General features: G+C 42.5%; 1 protein-coding gene across 1 annotated transcript in view; it reads right to left on the bottom strand.

Annotated features, from left to right (window-relative positions):
* Positions 1-790: 790 nt before the first annotated feature.
* Positions 791-18,872, bottom strand: part of LOC126184781 (cytosolic iron-sulfur assembly component 2A) — a 36,084-nt gene continuing 18,002 nt past the window's right edge. Inside the window, exons 3-4 of the mRNA XM_049927345.1 lie at positions 9,252-9,435; positions 791-983 (exon numbers count right to left, since the gene is read on the bottom strand). Coding sequence (XP_049783302.1) covers positions 883-983; positions 9,252-9,435 — 285 coding nt within the window. The 3' untranslated portion in view covers positions 791-882. The remainder of the gene's footprint in view (positions 984-9,251; positions 9,436-18,872) is intronic.

Below are 18,872 nucleotides of genomic sequence, written 5' to 3' on the forward strand. Positions count from 1 at the left end.
CTCGGAAAAATGTACGCCTCTTGAAACAAGCATGAAAGGCTGGGAAGAATTGTGTAAACCAACACTGTAGGTAATAAAAATTTTGGTTCTAGTATGTTCATTATTGTCAGTTATTACCCACTGTGTTATATCTAGTATTTTACAGGTGTTGGGTGCTTTTCTTTCGAGAAATATATGAGTACATAGTGTACAAACCAGCAGCAACTGACAAAATTTTCTTCTTCCAAACAAACCACTCCTCACGCTTCCCTGCCTCTTGTCAGCAGCTGCCAGGCTAGCTGCAAGAAGCAGTGGCAGCACTGAGTGCAAGCTGAGGGGAGTGGTAGGAAGGGGAGAAGCACCAGGAATGAGGGAGTAGGGAAGCAGTGCATGTACTCAGCTGCACCCAACTAGCAACAATGCGTGACACCTCAGTAAACAAACCATTTCATCCACTGAGACAAAAATGAGATTTTTCCAATGTTTTCTCCCAAATTTCCGTGACATGTTTGAAATGCCCTGAATATTCACTGATTTCCAGGACCTGTGGCAACCCTGTTCATGCATAATCACTATGGCATGTGCTATGTGAAAGATTGAATAAAGAGCAAATTGATACTCTTAATTTCCCTTTTCAGATATTGTAACGCAGAAAAGTGACAGATTTCTAAATACTTTCTCTGCTAGTTACTCCTCTATGTTTTGAGCAACTAACTCTTTGTTACGTGCATTATCTTTACAGGTTTTAGCATATTTAGATAACACAATCTGCAGCGCTGAGGTTTTAGGAGAAAGAAAATAAAAAGATTGATTAGGTTAACTCACACTTTTAATCAAGAAAATAACTTACATTTGCATTATTTTTTAAAAAAACAAAATCATCAGTCCATTTACAATATAACTTCAGTCTTTTTCATCATCAATGCAAGATTCAACAATTTCTCTTAGGTTTGGATTCTCCATTGCTGCAGCTATCCTTTCTTTGTCGTTGATTTGTTTATTTACTGTAAAAGTACAAATTTCATTACCAAGGTGCTCACTGCATTAAAGGGTGCTGCATCTTTACAAAAAATTACATGTAAATATTACTTTTCAGGAGTACAAGTGTTAAGACACTGCTTTATTGGAAAAGTTGCTGAAAAGCATGTGAAACATAGATCAAATGTGCTGATTTATCACCAAATATCACTTTAGGTCTTAATTCACACTATCTTAAGAAGAATTAAAATCTAAGTTCATATAATGTGTTCAGAATATACTACTTTCACTCCATTTTCCTACACCTGCTTCCTTTTTCTGGTGAAAGTTTCAGCCATTGATGAAATAAGGGCAAACACATTGGATGGACTCACTGCTGGAGAATGACGAGTGTCATGAGGCACTCATACACTTAACTCTTAAGAGAGGACAGTAATCAACAGCTATGTTCCATGAGCCTCCTTACAGTGTGTGGCAAAGTGTGCCACACTCATTTGTCCTTTCCTGTTCCACTCATGAATGGTGTATGGGGAGAGACAATGAGTAAAACTCCACACAAGTTACAGTTTCTTTCGTTTTACCAACACAAACATTTCACAAGGTGCATCTGGGAAGAATTAATTACTGTATTCTTTGAACTTAAACCAAATCTCTGTGATGCACAGTGCCTCTCTTATTATGTCTTGCACTGGAGTAAACGAGTAGTTCCAAAACATTTTTGTGCTTACAAAAAACGTCCGATATTTTCTACTTCCTATTTTTAACTTTCCTGATAAGGGCTCCAAACTGACTAATAATACTCAAAAAAACTGGTCGAACAAGGATTTTGTAAGCTACCTCTATCATGTTCCATCATCTTTCGGGCGTGCACTCGGGACAGCGACAATTCTTCTTGCGATATTTCGGCTAGAAACCTCCCAGCCATCTTCAAGGCGAGTTGGAGACTGAGTTCATAGCGTTTGCGCGTGCCTATTTATATGGAGAGTCATGTGATACAAAGCTGCTGAGGATTGAAAGCGCATGCGTCAAAGATATCAAAGTCACCACTACTGCGCTAGTCATAGATAAGATGTATATAGCAAAGATAAACATATAAGCGCAGAGTGCAAACAAAATAGTGCTGCTGCAAATCCACCGTGCCTGTAAATAAATAATTAATCTTTAAAAGTGGTAACATCTGTTGGAAGTGGAGATGCAGAAATTCTTTCCGAACGAAGGTGTGAAATAAGCAGTTTCCAAGCATTGTCAAGATGCAATCCTTCGTCACGGTTTAGCAGGTTATCGGCTAGTTGTATTTCTACAGCTTCCTTAACAACTGAGTCCCAGAAAGATGAAGCAGTAGTTAAAATCTTAACATCTTTATAATCCATGGCATGGCCAGGAGAAAGGCAATGTTCGGCAACTGCTGATTTGTTGGACTGAAGAAGACGTGTGTACCGCTGGTGTTCGACGTATCGTTCCTGTACAGTGCGCGTGGTTTGCCCTAAGTAATGTTTGCCACACTCACAAGGGATTTCATAAGCTCCCGCCTTTCGCAAGAGCAGATCATCCTTAACGGATCCCAACAAGGCTGCAGTCTTAGCTGGTGGGCGGAATATCACATCCACTTTATGTTTCTTCAAGATTCTAGCGATTATAGAAGAAACATTACCCAGGTATGGGAGAAAGCCTGTAGATTTCACTTCCCTTTCCACTTCCTCATCCTTTTCATGTGATTTTTCTGCAGTTTTTATTTGCAGGGCTTTCCGCCGAAGAAATAAGACGTGAAGTGTGCCGAACTCTTACAAGATCTCGTCCACAAAAAAGCAACTTATCCTCAGCTGAGAGAGCTGCACTCCGTAATCTCCGGAATGATTCCCAGTCTTTGGTCCTTCCTGCAGACAAGGGTAATGCCACAGTTTTGCTTCCGAGAGACGTCTATATTGAAAAGATGCACAACTTACTGGATGAATCTGCATACCGTAAGATTGACAAGGACCCCACATCTCGGGTTGAGAGGAAAACTGCATCGCTTCTGAACTCCAGTTCTCTGCCTAAAGAAGTCGCCAACAAACTGAAGGGACACAGATCTGTGCCCCCCAGATTATATGGCCTTCCCAAGGTACACAAAGTTCTACGAACGTCCAGTTCAGAAGAAACTGAAAATCTTAATCCATGTTTGGGGCAGATTTTAAAAGTGCTGACTTTTCGACCAATAGTTAGCAATATAGGTGCACCAATGTACTCATTGGCAAAATATTTAGCCTCTCTGTTGAGACCATTTGTGAGGAAATGTGAACATCATATCCGCAACTCGTCGGATTTTATCAGTAGGTTGAAAGGTCTGAAGCCCAATAGCACAGATTTATTAGTTAGGTTTGACGTTGTCTCGTTGTTCACCTAAGTACCTCTGGCTGACTCCCTGTATCTCATTAGCAGCAAGTTTGAGGATGATATAACAGCTTTGTTTAAGCATGCATTAACCTACACTTATTTTTTTATTTGATGATCAATATTACGAACAAATTGACGGTGTCGCTATGGGGAGCCCTCTCTCCCCTGGTGGCTGATTTGTTCAAGGAGGATTTTGAAGAGAAAGCCCTCAACTCAGCAGTATTAAAACCGATGGTCTTCTGGAGATACGTGGATGACACTTTTATAGTGTGGCCCCACGGAGAGCATAAACTGATAGAGTTTTTGGAACATCTCAATTCCATTCGCGGAAACATCAAGTTCACTATGGAGCGAGAGAAGAATGGCTGTTTATCGTTTCTGGATGTGCTGGTTCGCCGGAAAGAAGATGGATCCCTAGATCATTGCGTATACCGTAAGCCCACACACACAGACCTGTATTTGCAGGCGTCTAGCTGCCACCATCCGTCGCAAATTATGAGTGTTCTGAAAACTTTGGGCCCGCATCTCGTGGTCGTGCGGTAGCGTTCTCGCTTCCCACACCCGGGTTCCCGGGTTTGATTCCCGGCAGGGTCAGGGATTTTCTCTGCCTCGTGATGGCTGGGTGTTGTGTGCTGTCCTTAGGTTAGTTAGGTTTAAGTAGTTCTAAGTTCTAGGGGACTGATGACCATAGATGTTAAGTCCCATAGTGCTCAGAGCCATTTGAACCATTTTGAAAACTTTGTCCACAGGGCTCATGTAGTGTCTGATGTTGACAGCCTGCAGGATGAGCTTGTACACCTGGAGGCAGTTTTTAGGAGAAATGGCTATTCGCAACAGCAGATTAAGAAAGCCCTGCAAATAAAAACTGCAGAAAAATCACACGAAAAGGATGAGGAAGTGGAAAGGGAAGTGAAATCTATAGGCTTTCTCCCATACCTGGGTAATGTTTCTTCTATAATCGCTAGAATCTTGAAGAAACATAAAGTGGATGTGATATTCCGCCCACCAGCTAAGACTGCAGCCTTGTTGGGATCCGTTAAGGATGATCCGCTCTTGCGAAAGGCGGGAGTTTATGAAATCCCTTGTGAGTGTGGCAAACATTACATAGGGCAAACCACGCACACTGTACAGGAACAATACGTGGAACACCAGCGGTACACACACGTCTTCTTCAGTCCAACAAATCAGCAGTTGCCGAACATTGCATTTCTACTGGCCATGCCATGGATTATAAAGATGTTAAGATTTTAACTACTGCTTCATCTTTCTGGGACTCAGTTGTTAAGGAAGCTGTAGAACTACAACTAGCCGACAACCTGCTAAACCGTGACGAAGGATTTCATCTTGACAATGCTTGGAAACCGCTTATTTCACACCTTCGTTCGGAAAGAATTTCTGCATCTCCACTTCCGACAGATGTTACCACTTTTAAAGATTAATTATTTATTTACAGGCACGGTGGATTTGCAGCAGCACTATTTTGTTTGCACTCTGTGCTTATATGTTTATCTTTGCTATATACATCTTATCTATGACTAGCGCAGTAGTGGTGACTTTGATCTCTTTGACGCATGCGCTTTCAATCCTCAGCAGCTTTGTATTACGTGACTCTCCGTATAAATAGGCACGCGCAAACACTATGAACTCAGTCTCCGACTCGCCTTGAAGATTGCTGGGAGGTTTCTAGCCGAAATATCGCAAGAAGAATTGTCGCTGTCCCAAGTGCATGCCTGAAAGATGATGGAACATTATGTCCGCCGGGAAAAATTCAAGAATTACCTCTATCATGTGTGAAATACATTTACTTAGTGCTTTTGGAAGTGAAACATTCACAATATTGTGCATAAACTAACCGTCTTTAACACGAAAATATGAAAGCTGTTTTACATGTTTGCCTCTGTAGCTGAGCTGTGATGTTCTGATTAAGTTGTGGAGGACCCAGTTTCAATTCCTGGAACTGCCAGGGATTTCCTTGGTTGGGGGACTGGGACAGGATGCATTCAGTCTTGTGAAATCAACTGATGAGCTACTCAAATGAGAATCAATGGCTCCAAAGTCTGGAAAGCTGACAGCATCCAAGAGAAAGATTTGCTGAACCCATGCCTCTCCACATAGGATAAAGCCGTCATCAAACTAGAAGTGGTTTGAACAGTACAGTGCTTCACTAGGAATAGTCCTATTGGACCTTGGAGCTGATCTCCCCAGCCAGTTCTATGGGGTCCTACATCTTACTGTGGACTAGAAACCATAGCGAAATTGGGGCAAAGGTAAAAGAAGTGATAAGTGACACATAAAAATCCCACGACTGACCAGGGACTGAACACAAGATCTTTGAATCCACAGTCTGGCACTTTACCACTCAGCAATGAATCCCTCCATACCACATCCAAATGAAGCAATACAGCAGAGTATGACGTGGTGACCGGTTGACATCGTATGATCCTCTAGGCCTGATCGAGGAGTTAACTTGTTATTTACTTTACGTATGTTCGCAACAATCCATGGAGTCAATTTGTGAACTCTGTGTGGGCCGTTGTTCAAATTTTCTTCTCAGCTTTCTGTGAATTATGCACTTACTCATTCCCTAACAAAGTAGCTTTGGCTTACATCGATCCCATGGAACTTCATGAATTAAACTACAATACTGGCCATTAAAATTGCTACACCATGAAGATGACATGCTACGGATGCGAAATTTAACCGACAGGAAGAAGATGCTGTGATATGCAAATGATTTGCTTTTCAGAGCATTCACACAAGGTTGGCACCGGTGGCGATACCTACAACATGCTGACATGAGGAAAGTTTCCAACCGATATCTCATACACAAACAGCAGTTGACCAGCGTTGCCTGGTGAAATGTTGTTGTGATGCCTCATTTAAGGAGGAGAAATGCATACCATCATGTTTCCGACTTTGATAGAGGTCGGATTGTAGCCTGTCGCGAGTGCGGTTTATCGTATCGCGATATTGCTGCTCGCGTTGGTCGAGATCCAATGACTATTAGCAGAATATGGAATCAGTGGATTCAGGAGGGTAATATAGAACCACGTGCTGGATCCCAACGGTCTCTTATCACAAGCAGTCAAGATGGCAGGCATCTTATCCGCATGGCTGTAACGGATCGTGCAGCCACGTCTCGATCCCTGAGTCAACAGATGGGGACGTTTGCAAGACAACAACCATCTGCACGAACAGTTCGACGATGTTTGCAGCAGCATGGACTATCAGCTCGGAGACCATGGCTGCAGTTACCCTTGACGCTGCATCACAGACAGGAGCGCCTGCGATAGTGTACTCAACGACGAACCTGCATGCACGAATGGCTAAACGTCATTTTTTGGATCGGATTAATCAAGGTTCTGTTTACAGCATCATGATGATCGCATCCATGTTTGGCGACATCTTTGTGAACGCACATTGGAAGCATGTATTCGTCATCGCCATACTGGCGTATCACCCAGCATGATGGTATGAGGTGTCATTGGTTACACATCTTGGTCACCTCTTGTTCGCATTGACAGCACTTTGAACAGTGGACATTACATTTCAGATGTGTTACCACCCGTGGTTCTACCCTTCATTCGATCCCTGTGAAACCCTACATTTCAGCAGGATAATGCACGACCGCATGTTGCAGGTCCTGTACGGGCCTTTCTGGATACAGAAAATGTTCAACTGCTGCCCTGGCCAGCACGTTCTCCAGATCTCGCACCTATTGAAAAGTCCGGTCAGTGGCGGCTGAGCAACTGGCTCGTCACAATATGCCAGTCACTACGCTTGATTAACTGTGGCATCATGTTGAAGCTGCATGGGCATCTGTACCTGTACACGCCATCCAAGCTCTGTTTGACTCAATGCCCAGGTGTATGAAGGCCGTTATTATGGCCAGAGGTGTTTGTTCTGGGTACTGATTTCTCAGGATCTATGCACCCAAATTGCGTGAAAATGTAATCACATGTCAGTCCTAATATAATATAGTCATCCAATGAATACCCATTTATCATCTGCATTTCCTCTTGGTGTAGCAATTTTAATGGCCAGTAGTGTAGATTAAAATTTTTACAGCAAATTTCAGTCTGAAATTGACTTTTCCTAGGTTTATGTAGGTAACTTGGACTTATACTCCTTGATATTTATAGGTTATGTCTATTTACATTTATTACTTATCAATTGTTTCAGTAAACACTAACAATTTTCCCAGCTATTTATGCACAATGCAACACTATTCTGGTGTTCAGATTTCCCTATGTACAAAGCATCATCTGCAAACAAGTTTGCAGAGTTTCAGATGCCATCCATCAGATCATAAATATACAGTAGCACCTTCATGGGCTGGAAAGCTGACCCCGTGCTCCTACATGTTGCATCCAAGTGATGCTGTATATGGCAGATGATGAGACAGCAGTTGATTTCCTACAAAGGAGATTTTCATTCCACAAAATGATCACTTCATTTAAATCACTCTGCTTCCATAAGAACTTTCTAACATGGCTATTACAGTGACTCTTTCCAGTCCTTCACAACTTTGCTCCCCAGATACATGGCTATAGCATATTCAGCAATACTCTTGCATTTTATCAACTGACATCGCAATTTCTTCCCCAGTGATGACTTGGATTCTTGCTGCATTTTCTAGGCAGAGATATTTACTTACCTTTCTTAACATATCTCTCAACACCTGTAGTCATTTATGCTATAACATTCCTATGGTCACTGAGTCTCCCCCAACATGAACTAAATAAAAAGATCAGGTCCATTAGTTGCCAGGGTATCTGAGACATTACCCTCCCCCTCATCCCTGCCCCCCCCCCCCCCCAAAAAAAAAAAAATCCAAAAAGAAGTCAGTTCTCCTACCGACTGCTCAAGTTAATTTTTAGACAAGAGGTTCAGAAGCAACTTGTATGAATCTCTTTCCCCAGTAAGACACAACAGTCTTTCACTGGCAAGCTGATATCTCCACCTACAACCATGGCATGATCGTTAAATTTATCAATGATATTCTACAAGTTTTCTGTGAAGCATTCTGTCACTATATCTCCTGAGGCATGTGGCCTATAAAAAAGTATGTGTGTGACCTCCCTTTAATACTTAACTACACACAGATTATTTATCATTTGGAATCTGTTTGGAATCTGTAAGAAGAACAATGGTTGTGAGATATCATTTATAGTGGTACACAGAATGCCACGAATGGTCTTTTCAATACAGGGAGAAAGTATTGTTGAATGGGTGTACATGATGTCACTCTCATGTGGGTGGGTGTGGATCTAGCAGAAATGTAGTAAATAGTGTTTATCTGAGTGTATTGTGTTCACAATGAAATTTAGGGGAGATAGTGTGATAGTCTGGAGTTGTTTCCCCTGATTTATGCTGAGACTTATTAGTTTCAATTGATGACATAAAAAAGTAGTACTATGCAGCCACAGCCATTGAAAGTGGAATAATCACACTCAACTACTTGTATAAAAAGCTGATGCCACATAGTCATTGGAAAATCATAAGGAAATGTAACTGTCTCATGAAACATGTATCTTAAAAAATCCTCATTCAACCTATTCCTCAGCACAGCTTGTCACTGTCTGTGAGCCTTACAAATTAGGACACTCAAACACCCTGACACAAGCCCCATCAGACATCTTTTGTGTACACTAGTGTGTTGATTGCATCTCTCATCTATCTGTTCACCATGTTTTAGCCAGATTGGAAATAGTGTACAAATTCAGATCATGAGATCATACTGAAAAACCTCCAGTGTGGGTTGGACACTAATAACACAAAAATTAGGTTCTCCACACTATTAGTTACATGGCTACTTCTGAAACAAACAACAATGAATGTGCAGCGATTTGGCTCCTTCGTGTATATTAATATGGAGAAAATAGAGCATAATTGCAACTTCCTTAGAAGATTGTACTTACTTTCACCTTCTGTAGAATGTGTCCCTTCTTTTATGCTGATATCCAGTTTGAATTTTTCTGTAAGGTTCCTTTCCAGTTTTATTCGAATACAAAGGCCTATAAGAGTAGCTAACGAGCAGTGAGGCACAGTAGGAATAAATTCAATATGAACTGAGTACACATCACTATCTGGACTAGATTCAACCTAAAACAAACAAACAAAAATTGTATCTTTAACACCCTTTTCATTCAAATACCATAAATAGTCCCATTGCAGGATGAAGAAAAACCCTAGGTAAAATGGGAATGAATGAATAAATAAATAAAAACGCAAAACAAGAGAACAAGATGTCTTTGAAAGTGTCGAATGTTTAGCAAATAAGTACAATGTTATTAACTTTTATCCTCAATAGTTTTCCTCCTTCCATTTCTCAGCATCCACTTATTTTCTTTTCAGCATTATTATTATTATTATTATTATTATTATTATTATTTGCATTAGGTGTTATTCAACTGTCTCAGATCAAGGCAGCTATATCCAAAACACCTGATTACATTCTCTTAAACACTATAATATGAACCACCTGAATCAGTCTAACTAAACAAATTACATCTGAAGCATTTACTAATTAAATATACTATATATGAAGTATTTACTCTCCTCCAGCACTTCTCTCTTGCCATGTATCTAAAATACTTATCCTTCTAAACACAGTCTATAATCCAATAAAAAAATCTCTACCTGCATTAATAACAAATAGCCTTCAGAAGAAGACTAAATTAATCATAAACTAAATCTATATTCTTATATGAATAAAGCATGCACATTATGCACGAGTAAATTTAGCTCCTGTCCTCCGCATCAGTACCAGGCTGATAAAGCCAATAAAAATTTGTAAGGTTTGTGCTGTCAACAACTGAGTGAGATTATTGTAAAGAAATGGCCCTCAAATGTGATGAATGATGATGTTTATCCCCCTCACACCTCTTTATTCATTACTGCAGGAGCTGATGCAAAGCTAAAAATTTTTTGCTACAGACATATGGGTACACTTCAAAATCCACACTTCTTGTGTTTACTGCCAGATCACGTTGTGTAAATGCCACAATATTTCATGATGGCAATTTACTCATATAATTCTCGTATTCAGATGGACTTATCCTTTTTCCAGGCCTTATTTCTGCACATCATTTGAGAGCTTATATCCATTCACTGTTGATTTGCTCTTAGTAACTACAGCTGTAGTAACACCTTTAAGCCCCCCCCCCCCCTACACCAAAGCAAACAAGCAAATTTGCAGCAGCAAAACTGCTGGTTGTCAGTTCTTCATCGAGCCATCATAAGAAATTCACAGCCCCTCTGCTTTGGCACTTGCAATACAGAAAGCTTAGGTCTACTATGTTGTCTACTCTTGCTGCTGTTTAAACAATTTGCATGAGTTATGGGTAGTCTGAAAAGAATGTAGTGTTGCCGATGAAAGAATACACACATGCTTCAACGATCAAAGAGATTCACAGTGTAAATGCCTAAAGAAAAGAAATATGACTGGTAGGAAATTGCTGAAGCACTCCAAGATCCTACAGGGAATGTGAGAAAGATGATAAATTCATTATGTGCTTGCATCAGGTGAGAACGGAGCAAATAAGAAGCAGCTTTGTAATTCTTTTTAACATTAAAAGCACAATAAATTTCCTTGAAAGTAAACAAAAGCAAATACGTCTCTATTGTGTCAATTAAAATTAAAAATATACAGAAGACATCATTCTCATTGCTTATGTTCATGGTACCTGCAATCATGTGGTTGATTTATCACTGTTATGTTAGAGATTTCTGACAATAAATAAAAATGGTTTACTCAGGATTACACTACCTGCCCTCTAAAAGTGTTACGTGCACTACCTCCACGCAGTTCACATTTACGAACAGACTAAGACACCTAAATTCTTCCTTTCTTATGGCAAGTTCTATGTCCCTGTTCTCCATCGTGATTGTGATGCACTGTACGGAATAATTTCTGCAACTTTACTGCTTATGCTTCGACATTCACTCCCATGCATTCTCACCTGTTCGCTCCAGTGTAAATGCTTATTCACAGTTACAGGTCACTGTTGGTGTGCACAAGTGAATCCTTTGTGTATTGTTTGTGAATGTGTATTCACCTGTGTTCACTCTGATGTAAAGTAATTTTCACATGTGCAGGTGGATGTGCATACACATGGTATGCTTGTGCTCAGGCATCTGCCTTTGCAACTGATTTTTTGTAGAACAGTGGAAAATGAAATGGCTGGAAACACTATAAGTTGCTTAGCTTTGAAGATCTTTTTTGACTAAATTTATGCGTCATCATATGCAGTTTCTGTGTCTTCTGTTCCTCCAAGAAAGCTAGGTATTCCTATCATCACACCAGACATTTGCCTGAACACTTGACGTAATACTGTGAATCTGAGTATAATGAGTCTCAATCACGAGCATCCAGGCTCCATTTCCACAGGTTCGCTTCCCCTTATACCCAAGAACTGTGTACCTGAAGCTCTAAAAATTGGAAAAGGTGCATTGGATTTGGGACATACAGATGAACTATCAGATGCACAAACTGATGGTGAGTATCTAGGCAAATGTTTTTCCATTTCAGCATTCATACTTCATTACATTTTTCGTCTTTGTTTTACCTTTCTTCTAGAAGTTCTCTGAAGTCTACTTTCATACGGCCATGGACTTGATATGACATCTTTCCTGTAACTGCATGAATTGTGCATTTCAAAAAAAGAAAATAATCACCAACTGAGTTTGAACATTATGAGGATACACCCTGCCTCACAGAACTACAAACAATGGAGTATTTTGTGACTTCTGAAATTTTCCCGGCGTATTTCTTCTTCTAATAATTTCCGGGTATGCAGCCGGATCCCGTCGACATTCTGCCACGATATTTCGGCCCAGAGACGTCCGGCCATCATCAGGTGAGTACACAACTACTGAAGAGCCCAGGTGCAGTCGCGGTATTTATGCCGAATCTCGCGCATGTGAAATGTACTGGCATCCTACAGCGCATGCGTCAGGTGTTGACATGCGCAGCATAGCCGAGTTGTACGTGCTGCCCTCGGTGGTGGAAATAAAGGTTCATCTAGTCATTGAGTATCGAATGACACTGTCGATTCCGCTGTGATTGTATAATTTTAATAACAGGATTCCAATTTTTATCCAGCTGAAAGCCGTTGTCACGATTTATAAGATTATTGGCAAGACGTATTTCCACTGATTCCTTGATTACGGAATCCCAAAAACCGGAAACCGGGGATAAAATTTTTGTTACATTGTATTCCATTGAATGTCCCAAGGAAATACAGTGCTCTGCTACTGCCGATTTTGACGGTTGCCGCAGACGGGTGTATCTTTCATGTTCTATACATCGTTCATGGACAGTTCTTGTCGTCTGGCCAATATATGCAGCGCCACATTCACAGGGAATTTTGTAGACGCCTGCCTTCTTCAGTTGTAAATCGTCTTTAACGGATCCAACCAGGGCCCGGTTCTTTGCTGGTGGACGAAAGATAACCTTGATTTTATTTTTCTTCAGTAATCGGCCTATTTTCGACGACACATTCCCGGCGTATGGAAGGAACGCAGTTGATTTAAAGTCATCATCTGCGTTCTCAGTGCGTTGCTTCTTGTTATGATAGTTGCGCATGGCCTTCCTTATTTGGTGAGAAGTGTAGCCATTCTCTTTGAAAACCTTCTCCAAGTGTTCTAATTCTGCGTGGAGGTTTTCATCATCCGATATTATATGCGCTCGATGTATTAAGGTACTGAGAACACCGGCTGTTTGTGCTGGGTGATGGCAGCTTGACGCCTGGAGATACAGATCTGTGTGAGTCGCTTTCCTGTACACAGAATGTCCTAATGACCCATCATTTTTACGGCGTACTAGCACGTCTAGAAATGGTAAAGTGCCCTCTTTTTCAATCTCCATTGTAAATTTGATGTTCTCATGTAATGAGTTTAAGTGATGAAGGAATTTCTCCAGTTCCTGTCTGCCATGAGGCCATACAGCAAAAGTATCATCTACGTACCGCCAGAAGACCGTAGGCTTTAAAACAGGAGCGAAGTTTAAACCTTTCGCAAGCACTGACATCGTCGCATCGTCAAAAGATTTCTCCGTGAGGTTCACCACGGATCGTCACACGGATCGTAACACGAAAACCGCAAGAAGCTATCTCTGGACGATCCGTGGTGAACCTCACGGAGAAATCTTTTGACGATGCGACGATGTCAGTGCTTGCGAAAGGTTTAAACTTCCCTCCTACACCTGCCTCACTGCCTTTAACGGATTTCATCAGTTCCATTGAGGAAGCCATTAGACGTCTCCCTGTGGATTCTGCAGACGAAATTCGACGTGAATCTTGCCGAACGTTGTTGAAATGTGCGCCACAACGGAGTAACATCTCGCCAGCTGAAAGAGCTGCTCTCCGCAGCCTGAGAGAAGATACTAGCACAGTCGTACTGCCTGCGGATAAGGGTAACGCCACAGTTCTTCTGACAAGAGAAGCCTACAACGAGAAGATATATTGTCAGCTAAATGATTCTACGTACCGTAGAATTGAAAAGGACCCAACAAGCCGAATATCAAGGAAAACTACTACCCTTTTGAACGACTGTTCTCTACCTGAAGAAGTTATCAAGAGATTCAGACCACACAATGCAGTACCACCAAGACTCTACGGTCTTCCGAAGATACACAAGGATGGTGCCCCACTACGATTAATAGTGAGTAATATTGGTGCTGCGACCTATTCTACAGCAAAATATCTGGCCTCGTTACTAAAGCCGTATGTGGGTAAGTGTTGCCACCATATACGTAATTCCGAGGATTTTGTCAGTCGCTTGAAGGAAGTTAAGCTTAGCAGCTCGGATTTATTAGTCAGCTTTGATGTGGTCTCACTTTTTACCAAAGTGCCTTTAATGGAATCATTACATCTTATTGGTAACTTATTCAGTGCAGAAATGACGGCCTTGTTTGAACATATACTCTCCTCAACGTACTTTTTATTCAATGACGAATTCTTTGAACAAACAGACGGCGTCGCCATGGGGAGCCCTTTGTCGCCTGTGGTAGCTAATCTCTTTATGGAGGACTTTGAGGAGAAAGCACTTGAGTCTGCTGTTTTAAAGCCTACGGTCTTCTGGCGGTACGTAGATGATACTTTTGCTGTATGGCCTCATGGCAGACAGGAACTGGAGAAATTCCTTCATCACTTAAACTCATTACATGAGAACATCAAATTTACAATGGAGATTGAAAAAGAGGGCACTTTACCATTTCTAGACGTGCTAGTACGCCGTAAAAATGATGGGTCATTAGGACATTCTGTGTACAGGAAAGCGACTCACACAGATCTGTATCTCCAGGCGTCAAGCTGCCATCACCCAGCACAAACAGCCGGTGTTCTCAGTACCTTAATACATCGAGCGCATATAATATAGGATGATGAAAACCTCCACGCAGAATTAGAACACTTGGAGAAGGTTTTCAAAGAGAATGGCTACACTTCTCGCCAAATAAGGAAGGCCATGCGCAACTATCATAACAAGAAGCAACGCACTGAGAACGCAGATGATGACTTTAAATCAACTGCGTTCCTTCCATACGCCGGGAATGTGTCGTCGAAAATAGGCCGATTACTGAAGAAAAATAAAATCAAGGTTATCTTTCGTCCACCAGCAAAGAACCGGGCCCTGGTTGGATCCGTTAAAGACGATTTACAACTGAAGAAGGCAGGCGTCTACAAAATTCCCTGTGAATGTGGCGCTGCATATATTGGCCAGACGACAAGAACTGTCCATGAACGATGTATAGAACATGAAAGATACACCCGTCTGCGGCAACCGTCAAAATCGGCAGTAGCAGAGCACTGTATTTCCTTGGGACATTCAATGGAATACAATGTAACAAAAATTTTATCCCCGGTTTCCGGTTTTTGGGATTCCGTAATCAAGGAATCAGTGGAAATACGTCTTGCCAATAATCTTATAAATCGTGACAACGGCTTTCAGCTGGATAAAAATTGGAATCCTGTTATTAAAATTATACAATCACAGCGGAATCGACAGTGTCATTCGATACTCAATGACTAGATGAACCTTTATTTCCACCACCGAGGGCAGCACGTACAACTCGGCTATGCTGCGCATGTCAACACCTGACGCATGCGCTGTAGGATGCCAGTACATTTCACATGCGCGAGATTCGGCATAAATACCGCGACTGCACCTGGGCTCTTCAGTAGTTGTGTACTCACCTGATGATGGCCGGACGTCTCTGGGCCGAAATATCGTGGCAGAATGTCGACGGGATCCGGCTGCATACCCGGAAATTATTAGAAAAAAAAAAAAAAAAATGGAGTATTTTGTTCACGTTTGGTTCTGCACTTGCCACATACTGAGCAAATGATAAAACCATGGTTATATCAGCATTCCACTTTGCCCAAATTTATTGTTGCCTTACGACAACAAGTAACTTCAATGAATGCAACAAATATATTGGTAAGGTTTAAGCCGCAGCCTCACTACTGGTGCATCACACCTCACTGCTCGCCAGGAGCCTTATGCCACAGCCTCGCTACTTGCTGGCAGTGATTACCCTGCAGGTTTTCACATAGCTAGCAGAGTCAAACATGGCACTGCTGGAATGTTCTTGAAGTAGCCAATCATGGCTCAAGTGTCAGGATATGCAGTTATGGACACAGTGGGAAACACAAACCAGCTTGATATAACTGGCTGACGAGGTTTGTTGCGAGTAATTGTGCTGCACATTAAATGACTCATTGATCTTGTTGCATCATTGCTGGTCCATACCAGTGAGCAGCAAGGTGACAGCATAAATGCACCATTAGAGAACATACCAATGAAAGTGACGGCAATCCACCTTTAGCTTGCACCTCATAAATTATGAACACACCCTCAATTATAGAAGAAAAACTTTAAAAATACACTCCTGGAAATGGAAAAAAGAACACATTGACACCGGTGTGTCAGACCCACCATACTTGCTCCGGACACTGCGAGAGGGCTGTACAAGCAATGATCACACGCACGGCACAGCGGACACACCAGGAACCGCGGTGTTGGCCGTCGAATGGCGCTAGCTGTGCAGCATTTGTGCACCGCCGCCGTCAGTGTCAGCCAGTTTGCCGTGGCATACGGAGCTCCATCGCAGTCTTTAACACTGGTAGCATGCCGCGACAGCGTGGACGTGAACCGTATGTGCAGTTGACGGACTTTGAGCGAGGGCGTATAGTAGGCATGCGGAGGCCGGGTGGACGTACCGCCGAATTGCTCAACACGTGGGGCGTGAGGTCTCCACAGTACATCGATGTTGTTGCCAGTGGTCGGCGGAAGGTGCACGTGCCCGTCGACCTGGGACCGGACCGCAGCGATGCACGGATGCACACCAAGACCGTAGGATCCTACGCAGTGCCGTAGGGGACCGCACCGTCACTTCCCAGCAAATTAGGGATACTGTTGCTCCTGGGGTATCGGCGAGGACCATTTGCAACCGTCTCCATGAAGCTGGGCTACGGTCCCGAACACCGTTAGGCCGTCTTCCACTCACGCCCCAACATCGTGCAGCCCGCCTCCAGTGGTGTCGCGACAGGCGTGAATGGAGGGACGAATGGAGACGTGTCGTCTTCAGCGATGAGAGTCGCTTCTGCCTTGGTGCCAATGATGGTCGTATGCGTGTTTGGCGTCGTGCAGGTGAGCGCCACAATCAGGACTGCATACAACCGAGGCACACAGGGCCAACACCCGGCATCATGGTGTGGGGAGCGATCTCCTACACTGGCCGTACACCACTGGTGATTGTCGAGGGGACACTGAATAGTGCACGGTACATCCAAACCGTCATCGAACCCATCGTTCTACCATTCCTAGACCGGCAAGGGAACTTGCTGTTCCAACAGGACAATGCACGTCCGCATGTATCCCGTGCCACCCAACGTGCTCTAGAAGGTGTAAGTCAACTACCCTGGCCAGCAAGATCTCCGGATCTGTCCCCCATTGAGCATGTTTGGGACTGGATGAAGCGTCGTCTCACGCGGTCTGCACGTCCAGCACAAACGCTGGTCCAACTGAGGCGCCAGGTGGAAATGGCATGGCAAGCCGTTCCACGGGACTACATCCAGCATCTCTACGATCGTCTCCATGGGAGAATAGCAGCCTGCATTGCTGCGAAAGGTGGATATACACTGTACTAGTGCCGACATTGTGCATGCTCTGTTGCCTGTGTCTATGTGCCTGTGGTTCTGTCAGTGTGATCATGTGATGTATCTGACCCCAGGAATGTGTCAATAAAGTTTCCCCTTCCTGGGACAATGAATTCACGGTGTTCTTATTTCAATTTCCAGGAGTGTATACACAGAGTAGATAAAGAAAAGCTTATTAATATTTTTGGGGAAATTTAAATTTATACACATCTGAAGAAACAGCTATATCACGCCAAAATGAATTTTTACTCTGAAGCAGAGTGTGCGCTGATTTGAAACTTTCTGTCACATTAAATTTGTATGCCAGACTGGGTGTCAAACATGGGACCTTAGACTTTCACAGGCTAGCGGTCTAGCAGCTGTGCTATCCAAATATGACGTACAACCCACCCTGCTTGACTTCCACCAGTACCTTCCTACCTTTCAAATTTCACAGAAGTTCTCTTGTGTACCTTGCAGGACTAGCACTGCTGGAAGAAAGGATATTACGGAAACATGGCTTAACTGACTTACATGAAATGTTGCAGACTGACATCAGCTACCCATGTGGCACTATTTACTAGCCCATTATATATGGTTTCTGTGCACGTATCATGATTGTAATCACAAGACCAACCATAGTGCCAACATACAGAGCTCTCAAAGGTGGGGAAAAAAAGAAGGAAAAAAAAAAACAGCTGCCTGATGGAATGCTGCTCAGCACAGGCCTTGGCGTAATGTGTCGTCTTCACTGGGAGCAAATTGTGGAAACTGGTAACTGCTGTTTCAGTAAATACAGTTTTTTGCCATGTGTACCTTCATGGACACTCCAATAATGGAATCCTAAAAAAGAATTTGTGGTATCCAACTTTTTTTTATCAAATACCATAGTATGCCCAGTGGATATACAACACTCAGCAATGACAGACTTGATGGGTTGCAAAAGATGAGTACCGCATTGCTGTTACACACAACATTCTTCCATGGGATGTGTGGTCTGACCTATACAGGATGACAGGATGCCCCACGAGGAATGGGCAGTATTCAGGGATATGAAAGGAATGATCATTCAAAGCGAAAAAGTCCGGTAAACATGGGCTAAAAATTGCATACCTTAACAGTTATCAACACTTTGTCTCTGATACTGTGAAACAGATATCATCTATTGCAACCTCTTTGCTTTCTGTATTTTGAGAGGTGGTAATACATACCAAAACGGGGATAAAATGTCCAATAAACACGGGCTCCAAAGTGCATACCTTAAGAGATATGAGCACTTGTTTATCTCTGAACAGTGAAACACAGCTCTTCTACTGAAGAAGTGCTCATATCTCTTCAGGTATGCATTTTATAACCCATGTTTACTAGACCTTTTGCTTTGAATACTCATCTTATCACATC

Source organism: Schistocerca cancellata, chromosome 4 (assembly GCF_023864275.1).
Source record: "Schistocerca cancellata isolate TAMUIC-IGC-003103 chromosome 4, iqSchCanc2.1, whole genome shotgun sequence".
NCBI classification, from domain to species: domain Eukaryota; kingdom Metazoa; phylum Arthropoda; class Insecta; order Orthoptera; family Acrididae; genus Schistocerca; species Schistocerca cancellata.